This window comes from Vipera berus, assembly GCF_964194415.1.
Source record: "Vipera berus genome assembly, chromosome: 2".
Classification (NCBI taxonomy): Eukaryota; Metazoa; Chordata; class Lepidosauria; order Squamata; family Viperidae; genus Vipera; species Vipera berus.
Window position 1 is genome coordinate 235,977,674 of NC_138203.1, and position 12,313 is coordinate 235,989,986.

At 39.6% G+C, this 12,313-nt stretch overlaps 1 protein-coding gene across 1 annotated transcript in view; it reads right to left on the bottom strand.

Annotated features, from left to right (window-relative positions):
- Positions 1-12,313, bottom strand: part of PODXL2 (podocalyxin like 2) — a gene marked incomplete at its 5' end in the record, with an annotated part of 65,691 nt that overhangs the window by 40,407 nt on the left and 12,971 nt on the right. Inside the window, one exon of the mRNA XM_081317734.1 lies at positions 3,228-3,518. Within this exon, the coding sequence (XP_081173860.1) occupies positions 3,228-3,518 (291 nt within the window). The remainder of the gene's footprint in view (positions 1-3,227; positions 3,519-12,313) is intronic.

The window sequence follows — 12,313 nt, forward strand, 5'->3', positions numbered from 1 at the left end:
GTATACTACTGCGGGCAAGAATCCCTCAGAAGAAATGGAGTAGCCTTCATAGTCAATAAAAAAGTAGGAAAAGCAATACTGGGATACAACCCTCAAAATGACAGAATGATCTCAGTTCGAATCCAAGGCAAACCATTCAATATCACAGTAGTCCAGGTCTATGCCCCAACCACCAGTGCTGAAGAGGATGAAATTGACCGGTTCTATGAAGCCTTACAGCACCTTATAGAACTAACACCCAAAAATGATGTCCTTATCATCATGGGAGATTGGAATGCTAAAGTAGGAAGCCAAAAGATAACTGGAATAACAGGCAAGTTTGGCCTTGGAGTACAAAATGAAGCAGGGCACAGGCTGATAGAATTTTGTCAAGAGAATACGATGGTCATAGCAAACACTCTTTTCCAACAACCCAAGAGACGGCTTTACACATGGACATCACCAGACGGTCAACACAGAAATCAGATTGACTATATGCTCTGCAGCCAAAGATGGAGAAGCTCTATACAGTCAGTAAAAACAAGACCAGGAGCTGACTGTGGCTCAGACCATGAGCTTCTTGTTGCAAAGTTTAGGCTTAAATTAAAGAAAGTAGGGAAAAGCGCTAGGCCAGTCAGGTATGAATTAAATCATATCCCTGTTGAATATACAGTAGAGGTGACAAATAGATTTAAGGAATTAGATCTGATAGACAGAGTGCCTGAAGAACTATGGACAGAGGTTCACAACATTGTACAAGAGGTAGCAACCAAAACCATCCCAAAGAAAAAGAAATGCAAGAAAGCAAAATGGCTGTCTGAGGAAGCTTTGCAAATAGCTGAGGAAAGGAGGGAAGCGAAAGGCAAGGGAGAAAAAGAAAGATATGCCCAATTAAATGCAGAATTCCAAAGAATAGCTAGAAGAGATAAGAATGCCTTCTTAAATGAACAATGCAAAGAAATAGAAAAAAACAATAGAATAGGGAGGACCAGAGAGCTTTTCAAGAAAATTGGAGAGATGAAGGGAACGTTCCATGCAAAAATGGGCATGATAAAGGACCAAAATGGCAGGGACCTAACAGAGGCAGAAGAGATTAAGAAGAGGTGGCAAAATTACACAGAAGAACTATACAAGAATGAGCTTAATGTCCCTGATAATCACAATGAGGTGGTCACTGACCTCGAGCCAGACATCCTAGAATGTGAAGTGAAGTGGGCCTTAGAAAAGCTGAGCAACAACAAAGCTAGTGGAGGTGACAGTATTCCAGCTGAGCTATTCAAAATCTTAAAAGACGATGCAGTAAAAGTGCTACACTCAATTTGCCAGCAAATTTGGAAAACTCAACAGTGGCCACAGGATTGGAAAAGATCAGTTTACATTCCAATTCCAAAGAAAGGCAGTGCCAAAGAATGTTCAAACTATCGCACCATTGCACTCATTTCTCATGCTAGTAAAGTTATGCTTAAAATTCTACAAGCTAGACTCCAACAGTATGTGGATCGAGAACTACCAGAAGTACAGGCAGGATTTCGAAGAGGCAGAGGAACTAGAGATCAAATTGCTAACATACGCTGGATCATGGAGAAAGCTAGAGAGTTCCAGAAAAACATCTACTTCTGCTTCATTGACTATGCTAAAGCCTTTGATTGTGTGGATCATAACAAACTCTGGCAAGTTCTTAAAGAGATGGGCATACCAGACCATCTTATTTGTCTCTTGAGAAACCTATATGTAGGCCAAGAAGCAACAGTGAGAACTGGACACGGAACCACTGATTGGTTCAAAATTGGGAAAGGAGTCCGGCAAGGCTGCATACTGTCGCCTTGCCTATTTAACTTATATGCAGAGCACATCATGAGAAAGGCAGGGCTAGATGAATCAAAAGTTGGAATTAAGATTGCCGGAAGAAACATCAACAACCTAAGATATGCAGATGATACCACTCTAATGGCAGAAAGTGAAGAGGAACTAAAGAGCCTCTTGTTGCGAGTGAAGAAGGAGAGTGCAAAATGTGGGTTGAAACTAAACATTAAGAAAACCAAGATCATGGCATCTGGCCCTCTCAATTCCTGGCAAATAGATGGGGAAGAAATGGAGGTAGTGACAGATTTTATTTTCCTGGGCTCCAAGATCACTGCAGATGGGGACTGTAGCCAAGAAATTAAAAGACGCTTGCTCCTGGGGAGGAAAGCCATGGCAAATCTAGACAGCACACTAAAAAGCAGAGACATCACCCTGTCAACAAAAGTACGTATAGTCAAGGCTATGGTCTTCCCAGTTGCAATGTATGGCAGTGAAAGCTGGACCATAAGAAAGGCTGAGCGCCAAAGAATTGAAGCCTTTGAACTATGGTGCTGGAGAAGACTCCTGCGAGTCCCTTGGACTGCAAGGCGATCAAACCGGTCAGTCCTAGAGGAGATCAACCCTGACTGCTCTTTAGAAGGCCAGATCCTGAAGCTAAAACTCAAATACTTTGGCCATCTAATGAGAAGGAAGGACTCACTGGAGAAGAGCCTAATGCTGGGAAAGATTGAGGGCAATAGAAGAAGGGGACGACAGAGAATGAGGTGGCTGGATGGAGTCACTGAAGCAGTAGGCGTGAGCTTAAATGGACTCCAGAAGATGGTAGAGGACAGGAAGGCCTGGAGGAACATTGTCCATAGGGTCGCGATGGGTCGGACACGACTTCGCAACTAACAACAACAACAACAAGATGGTCAGCTGGATTTAATTATAAATTCCTCTTTACAAGAAGGAATGCTCCCAAGCCTAGTAAAGTATTTCATAATGAGACCAGTCCTGAGAAAGCCATAATTACACGCAGGAGATTTACATAATAACTGCAGAACAATACCTAAAATAATTTTCCTAGACAGTGTCCCACTTCAAAACCAATCAACCCAAGCATTCTTAAATGAAATGGAGGTTTAGATTCATTTCCATCAGTTTTTAGACCTGAAAATGGCACTGAAACAGATTTGGTTACCATGTGGGATGATTCTTTCTAAGTTGGGGAATGCAACTTAGAGGCTTCCAATACCATTATTATTACCGTCCTATTATTTCAATACTGTAATCTTATGCACCACAATGATAAGGCTAAAAACGTCCCACCTGAAACTTCTAAATTAATTTCCCTCTAATAATACATGATTTGGAAAAACTGTTTGAAAAACCCAAGCCCCACTTTTTTTTTTAACAAAAAATGTCTAACAAAACTTAGAAGAAAATAGTCGGAAGATTGTTACCTGCTGCTGACCCCATATAAACACTGGAATCATTGCTGTCTCCACCTTCTTCCCATAAATACTGAGACTGGAGGACTTTGGATTCTTCCTTTTCCTCACTGAAAAATCCTGAACCAGGTGAGACTTGCAGGGCACCAGGACCAAAATCAGATTCCGATAATTCTAGGTTGGTCTGTTCACTGGAATCCAGAGACTTAAAGTGGGACATTGTTGTGAAGTCTACCAAAGAAGTTGAGCTCAGGCCTTCGGTACTAGAATCTTCTGACATAGCTAGGCAAATGCACAGGCAACCTGTAAAAAAAAAAACCACATCAGTTTTAGCTTGTGTGAACCTAGAAGGAAAGAAAAAAAATTGTAGGGTCTCAAAAACAGTCTCATATGTAGAAGCTATAAAATGTCAGGCTGTGGAAAGCTTTTTAAAAAATATTTTTATATTACTATGTTCTCAAGGTAAATGCACAATAACGATGATGGATATGCTATCTGGGAAAAGGTCATTCTCAAGTGGAAAAAAGTGTATTGTATTTGTGGCTGAGAAAAATAATATATTGCTAGCATGGAATCAGTTTGAAGAGCTTCAAACAATGCACAAACCCAGACAACCCTGTATATGTGTACACTGAAATGTCCATCTGCCCTCAAAAGGTTTCAAAGAAATATTAAAGGCTACCCATAGTAGCATGAGTTTCTGCTGTATGCATGGATGTAACCAAATACGTTTAGAAGTATTTATGACAATATTTGTGTCTTTCTAATTGCCACAGAACATGGAAAATTAAATTATCAAATTCATAGTCACATTGCTCCTTAAAAGGGTCATATCACTGTAGACCTAATTTCAAAGCTTCAGTCTTGTAAGACTAGATACTTTTTTCTGAGACTAAAGTTTTCCTATGCTGATAGGGAAATCAGTATGTTTAGTCACTATATCAGTGCAACTTCTAAAAACCATTTTTTCTTTCCAAGATAATCCTCAATTATTACACTGTCGGTTAACAGTCCACCATTCATTACTATTTCCAAATATTCTACAGACAGACCTTTCATTAATTTAGGACGGTAATTCACTGTAAAAGAGCCTTGAAACCATTTTCCTTGACTTGAAAGGCCAAGTTTCTATAGATAAAGAATGCATGTAACTCCCTTTGTTGGCTGAGTCAGATAGATAATAGATGGTGTGTATACTATGCAACACTAGGAATTACAGCCTGACTCATTAGATACATCATTGTTGTCCAATATCTTAAAACACTATATTTCATTTTGCTGAATAAATTCTTCTTTAAAAAAAATTTTTTACCAAGGGTGTTGGTAACCAGAGCAATCTTTGGACTAGATTTAATTGTGTATGTAGTCAGCATGGAAAGAGAGAAAGAATCAATAAAAGAAGCAGGTGTCCAGTAATTCTGGACACCTGAATAGTAAGAAAACATTCATTTATCTATTGTTTATCTGGAAGAGAGTTTCCACAACTGACTCAATATTATTTTTGGAAACTTTTATTGCTCTAGGTTCTGCTTCTTCTCCTCCCACTCCAATCATGTACCTCATCTTAGATCAATAAAACAAAATTAGCCAGGAGAATAGCTTAGGCAAAGGCAAAGGCTTGCGAAAGCAGAAGTTATGACAGAGGCAGAAAGAAAAATCACTGCAGAATAAAGCAGCCGACCAAGACATCTCTGGGCAACCCAGGGGATAGCAAACTTTGTCAAGTGTTATTTGCACATGGTTGAGTCCGTCAGGCACTCAGATCAAAACATTTCCAAACATGCTTGATTTATAGAATATATCTTTGCAGGTCAGATTATATCTTGCTTCAATGCTCTTTTTGTTTGGTCTACAAGGAAGCTACAAAAAGAAAAGGGGGTGGCAGAACTGTGTGTCTAGGATTGTTTTTATCCTCACATAGCAGCTGTCACTCTGCTATTATTAGCACCTCAGTATAGCAGCATCCAGAAAACCGTGGAAGCAAGGAATAAAAACATTGGGCTAGGATTATAAACACACATTCAAGCTCATAAGTATACTGGCTATAACGAAAGAGACTAATCCTATCTGCCTGAGTAATGGAAGGGCAAATTGTTATGATGCTAGGATCCTTTGATTTTCAAATTCAGTAACACCAGCTTCCATTTCCAATGACCTCCAAGCAAGAATGGAGTGCAGTGGACCCAAGCAGCCATAAGTAGCTACACAATCCCCATATAATTGGACTTGAGCCATGGGTAGGACAATCCCCAGAGCTACTTGTTTATATTATTCTAGTTATAATTTAACCTAGTCTGGAAGGCATAGGTTAAGGTCAGATCTTAGGGACCACAGAAACATCTACATATTTTTCTTGACAGTTGTACAACAGTACTGACTGTTACTGTCTTCCCAAATGTTTTTTCAATTTCCAGAGCCATCCTACAACCTTGGGTTCTCTGGGGGTATCCTATGCAAATCCTAACCAGGAATGGCCCTGCTTAGCTTTAGACCTTCTGGCAGCTGCCATCTGATGAAGACACATACATTAGTTCACTATTGCTCAGTTCTATTGCATAGTTTCATAAGATGCAAACATGAGTCACTGTTAGGCAGAACAAAAGCACAAAAATTAAATTCTATTATTGGTCATGTTATACACAATAAGAAAAAAGTTGCCATGTGCAAACATGGAACAGACCACAGACCCTTGATGCATATATTTATATGGTAAATAACATACTTGGAGGAATTATCAGTCTTTCCATTCTTCTTAAAGTATTACCATTTTAAATACAAACCACCAAGAGTTGTGGTGGTGGAATGTACAGTAAATGTAATAAACCAGCAATTAAATATTAATTCCAATCTAAGTTTCTAGGAAGCTACCAGCAGAATTCAACTTTTACAATCTGTACCTTTACAGAATGAAGAAGAATGAATAGTTGTATTGAACTGAAGGGAAAACAGTAATTCTTTATTTTCTATTCTAATCAGATCTGATTTATATCAGATTAGACATAGTTCTATTTCCAGTGAAGCACTGAATATATTTTACTCCTAACACAGTTCTGTTAAGTGCAATAAAATTGATTTCTTGACAAGCATATTGAGAATTGCAACTCTAGGTCAAAAAGTAGTAGGAGAATCTTCTGGCTGTAAGTTTAGAAAAGTTTTTATGGTTTTATTCTATTAATTATTCTATTATGATCATTAGCATCCCATGCTCAAAACTTACTTTAGAAACCTGATCACATGAAGGAACAAATTGCAGACTTGATCTCAAGAATCTCTGTTTACATTTAAACAGATCCCCAGGGACCACTTCGAATCTATTTGTCACTCCTTTATTCTATATGCATTATGGAAAGGTCTAAGGTTGAATTAAACCCTAGACGCTTGTGATGAACTTGGCCTTCAGGAAAACTAATCCCATTAGTGCAAGAGATCAGGTCTCAGCAGTTTATTTATCCTCATTTAATACTGAACTGTCTAACTAGTTTAAACTCCTTAAGATGCATGATCCTATTTACCAAGCAGACTACTACTGTATCTTGCTAAGATAAAATTACACTAATGAAAATACAAAAGGGAATAATTGTATGCTGTATACTTTCAGCAATAGGGACGCGGTGGCTCAGTGGGTTAGGACACTGAGCTTGTCGATCAGAAGGTCGGCAGTTTGGCGGGTCGAATCCCGAGTGCCGCGTAACAGAGTGAGCGCCTGTTACTCGTCCCAGCTTCTGCCAACCTAGCAGTTCAAAAGCACGTAAAAATGCAAGTAGAAAAATAGGGACCACTCCGGTGGGAAGGTAACAGCGTTCCGTGCGCCTTTGGCGTCTAGTCATGCCGGCCACATGACCACGGAGACATCCTCGGACAAGCGCTGGCTCTTCGGCTTTGAAACGGAGATGAGCACCGGCCCCTAGAGTCGGAAACGACTAGCACGCACGTGCGGGGGAACATTTACCTTTACCTTATACTTTCAGCACAGGTTTCAATCTGGAGTTTAATTCAAATGTAGATTTATCTCTAGGTATTACAAGAGGTGGGGAAAGAATCAGAGAAAACTATGTGTAATTGTGAAGCTTTGATTTTGGAAAAAGCAAAAGTCTTTGAGTCTTAATTGGAGCATGAGCCAGATAAGATTAAGTAAAACAAAATATAAATGCATGTATCTAATTGGACTACCCCAAAATGGTGTTTTGTACATCAGGAGTGGAATCTGATAATAACAATTTAGCCACACAGCTCAAACACCTCACAAAGGATGCTGTGGGAAAGGAGTACATATGTACCTTAACTGTCTTTCATCTATTTAGAAGTCACAGCAAGATTCTGACAAGGAAACTTCATTACTGCTTTTGTAATGGCTCACAGAATTCAGCTGGGAAAGTGGGTGCAGGCAAGGTCAGTTCCCTCTGCAAAATAAGAATTGGGGAATAGAGAGGAAATAAAAATTCCACCAATGGGGGCAAGAAGATTACAGCAGAAGGACTGTAGCGTGTCATTTACCCAGGGTGGATATCAAAGAAAGGGAGGTTTGTTCCTCAGGCTAACAGCTGTGGGGAGGGGAGCCCCGTTGTAAGAGGATGGCAGATGCAAGGGTATCTCCCAAGCAAGGAAATAGTAAGAGAGCAAAGAACAAAACTCCCAATGAAATAATAGTCCGGCTGTGGAGCCAAAAAGGAGGTCTGTCTGAAGGAACCACCTGTCAGATGGATCAAGTCAGGAGGCTTAAGACTGGAGTTACGTCAGGAGGCAGACTAGCTCGAGGGCAAGGGAGAGCTCAACCAAAGGAATCTATCAAATGCCTGAGGAAAAAAGAGAATCAGCAAAGGTTGATTAAAATCTGCAGAAGGAATGCCATAAGATTTATAGTCGAGAGTCTAGAAATGCTATGTGAGCAGCACAACTCCTTCGAAAAGCCCTCTGCACCATCAGGCACAAATGCTTTACGCTGAGCAAAAGAGCAGCCTGAAAAAGCAGGGTTTAACTTGCTAATACTTTTTAATGATTATTGGCTCAGGGAGTCACTGTAAAAAAAGGGTTTGGGGGCAAGGGTAGGCAACCTTGGCTCTTTTATGACTCGTGGACTTCAACTCCCAGAATTCCTGAGCCAGCTGTGCTGGCTCAGGAATCCTGGGAGTTGAAGTCCACGAGTCATAAAAAAGCCAAGGTTGCCTACCCCTGGTTTTGGGGAAGTGCTCAATTTACAAAACACTCATTTAGTGCCCAAAGTTACAACGGCACTGAATAAAGTGACCTGTGACCACTTTTCACACTTACGACCGCTGCGGCATCCCTGTCGTCACGTGATCAAAATTCAGATGCTTGGCAACTGGGGATGTATTTATGACAGCTGCAGTGGCCTGGGATCATGTGATCAGCTTTTGCGACCTTCTGACAATCAAAGTCAATGGGGAAGCCAGATTCATTTAACAACTGCAGTGATTCATTTAGCAACTTCAGCAAGAAAGCTTGTACAATGGGGCAGAGCTCACTTAACAACCGTTTTGCTTAGTCACAGAAACGTTGGGCTCAAATGTGGTCGTACGTTGAAGACTACCTGTGTAAGCTTCCTATCCCTACAGGAGATACCTTTGTGACCTAGTGGAATGTTGAAACTGGTCAGTAAAACCTCGTGAAGCCCCTGATCTGCTGGTTGTCTGCTACCAGCACAGGTATCCTGCATAAAGTCCACTAAAAAAAGTCCACTAATAAAAAAAATCCTATCCCTGTTCCCATGTTTTTCGGCTACCTCTTCTGGTATAAAAGACAAAAGAGCAGAGAAAATATTATCCCATAATTCTAGCGTTAAATGAATATATTTATACATATTGGTATAAGGCACATGTTCATTAGAACATTTGTGTTTGGGGAAGTAAGCAGAGGATCACTGGTCAATTCTACTCTACCTGTGTGCTTTATAGGAATAAAGAACCACCCTCTGAAGAGCTACATTTTTCTCCTGCATCTTTCTGTGTAAGTGGAACTATCTCCTTGGGGGGAAAAAAATCACAAAGAGGAAATAAAGCATGATGAAAGATGATTAAAAATAGCAACATCATGTGGCTGCCCCATGAATTGGGGAATAAACTGAACGCACGTTTTAAAAGGTATGAAAGGAAACAGCCTTTATGTTTTTATCAGTTTGCCTGATAGTTGAAAGTCTATAAAAAATAACATTCGGTAAAGGAAAGGAAATGAAGTGCATTGAGAGCTCATCGTTTTCTGTAAATGAATATAATCTGCTCAGAAATGCTTTGCATTTTTCTAGCCTTTCTGGCATTACATGATGTTGAAACATCTTGTCCAGAAGACAGGAATAAGGCTTGGGTAAGATGGTTTCTTTCCATGCTAGCCCATTTCTCTTCTCTCCAACTTAAAACTAAGAGACTTCCCTTTGCATATCCAAGCACCCACCTAGCTGAAATTGGTTAAAATAGGGAGCTGGTTCAAAAATGGCCATTTCCTAATAATCTTTATTTGCCATAGGAGAATTCAGATGAACTACTGGAAGCACCTTCAAGGATCTCCCTTTCCATACAGGACATATAGGCAAAACCTGAGTTTACACATCAACACTAAAGCATACGGTTTTTAAACAATGGTTTACCAGTTCTAATTCTGGGAAAGATGGAATGAAAGAGAAAGGATGGTCAGCAGCAAAGCGGATGGACTCAGTTACAGAGATGGCAAGTGCACCATAGAAAAATCTGGAAGATCAAGTTAAGAATATACATTGTTATGGAGAAAATATATGTGGTCACTAGCCATCAGAGATGACCTGATAGCATATAATCAATAAAATCAACTTACCAGTTAAATAACAATTGGATACAGGCACATAATATGCTATGTTAAAACCAAACAAAACTACTTTGCATTGCTACCTAGTATAAATTCTTTCTGAAGAATATATCAGAAGAGGAAAGCACTGGAGATTCTGTATCACCCACAGAGTCACATTACGGGCTATTATTAATCCTAAAACAAGTTTTTTAATGTAAGACCATTGCCTCCATTAAGCTGAGGATCAGAGAACAGAAAAATGCAGAAATCCTGGTCAGTGAATTGGGACTCCTGGCAAAAATGGGCTCCTCAAGAACTGAAAATTTTAGAAAAATTTTGAATACTGTTACAAGCATAACACACACTTGGTTAGTCAGATTGCTAAAAAAGCATCTCTAACTGTTTGACCTGTACCCACCATCTGGAAATAAACCTGGCTTTATCCTCCTGAACTTCCCAGAATCACTAAAGTGTATTGTTGGAAGGATATCATAGATAGAACTTAGGTTGAATCTTGCATGTGCTCCAGGTACATCTTTTTGTGACTTTCTTGAACTGTCTGTATTTTTTCCTCTCAAATTTCGAGATTGAAGAGACTAGGTTAATCTCTTACTACATCATGTAAGACTTAATTGAGTTCTGTGGTAACATCCATAACCTGACTCCTCTTTTTCTTGTCCAGAATCTAGGAACAGAATATTTATTATGGTTGACTGCTATAGGCAGCAAGCAATGGTGACACAAAACTGATACAAATCCCACTGTTGCAATATTAATGCTCAAATATCACTTGCCCCACTTGTTCCTCCAGTTATGGCTATGTGTGAACTCAGTCATTGTTACTAGACAACTTGGTTATGTAACAGTTTAGAAAAGAGAAAATGGTAGGGTTCACATGTTGCATCAAACTTTAATATGGTTTGTTTCACTTTGCCTTAGTATATAATATAGGTTGCAAATTGTAACTTATGGTTAGTGCAATGTGTAAATCCAATCATTCTGGCTTATTTGAGAAACCATAGACTAAGGTGGAGAGCAATGTGTCAATCTAGCCAGGGTAAGTGCAATAAAACAATGTGAAGAGACTTCAGTTGGATTTGATGAACCTGCCTGGCATAAAGTCCGTTTCATATGAAGAAAAAGTATCTGCACAAAAAGCAAAATCAGCTTATGGGATCCATTGCCCTACAAAATTGGGAATGGTTTTGAAAGTATTAGGCAATGTTGTGGAGGATGTTTGTCAAGTCTGATTAGATGTAATACCAAACAATATCTCAGTGGTACAATGCCTCTGGTTACCATTCAAGATACCTATCAGAAAGTATTTGCAAATGTTTCGGTAAGATCCATCAGCATCTTCAGAAAATTGGGATGACATCAAAATGATACCTGCACTATGATGTAATTACATAAATGTTGCAACCTACATACTCACATAAGACCACCTGACATATGGACACAAAAGTATTTTTCCCATGATGAAGTCATAGTGCATCCCTGTGGTCACTCGGTCTACTGAACACCCATGGCCCAGCTCCAGTATCTCAAGCTATTCTCTGCAGATAGAATTTTATCCCGATCAGATAAAACTGCTCTTGTTCTTTTCCTGCCAGATGGATGAAAAACTGGCCCAGAATTAGTGCTAAAAACAAATGATTTGCCAACCCATTCTTGCTGTTCCTCTGCTATTATCTCTTTTCTTTTGTACAGAAAGAGAGCAGAGGCGGGAAGAGATTCATTTCAATCCCTGCTTTAGAGTTGACAAGAAGACACATAGGAGCAATAGTAGAGAAGGTCTGGTGAGGTGAAAACTGCTTACAACACCCTTTTCCCCAGAGGCTAAGATGACATTCTGCAGGAAAACCATTTTTGTTACAAGGATATTGAGGACATATTGGAATATGCTGGGCAGTCTTTTCCCGTTAATATTTTTCACAGCTCATTGCAACTTCACTGTCTCAAATCTGTGACTCAGCACAAACTTTCCACTCCATAATTTGCTACCTTCCTTTCTGCAGTCAAAGCACAAGCATTGTAAGTTATTTGTCTTGACAAAAAAATGGTATGGTGTGGATAAATATATGCTTATATCATTCTTGTAACAGTGTCAGTGCTTCTTTGGGGAGTGACATGCACACTCACAAGCAACAGGGTAAAAAAGTAGCGATTGTAGCACCCAGGGCTTTTTTTGTCATAGAGCACCCAAAACGAAGTTCCGGCACCTTTTTTAGATGGAACCTTGTAGAGTAGGCAAGGTGGGTTGTATGACATGTGTGAATTCCGGCACCTTTTTTTTTTATTACAAAAAAGGCATTGGTGGCACC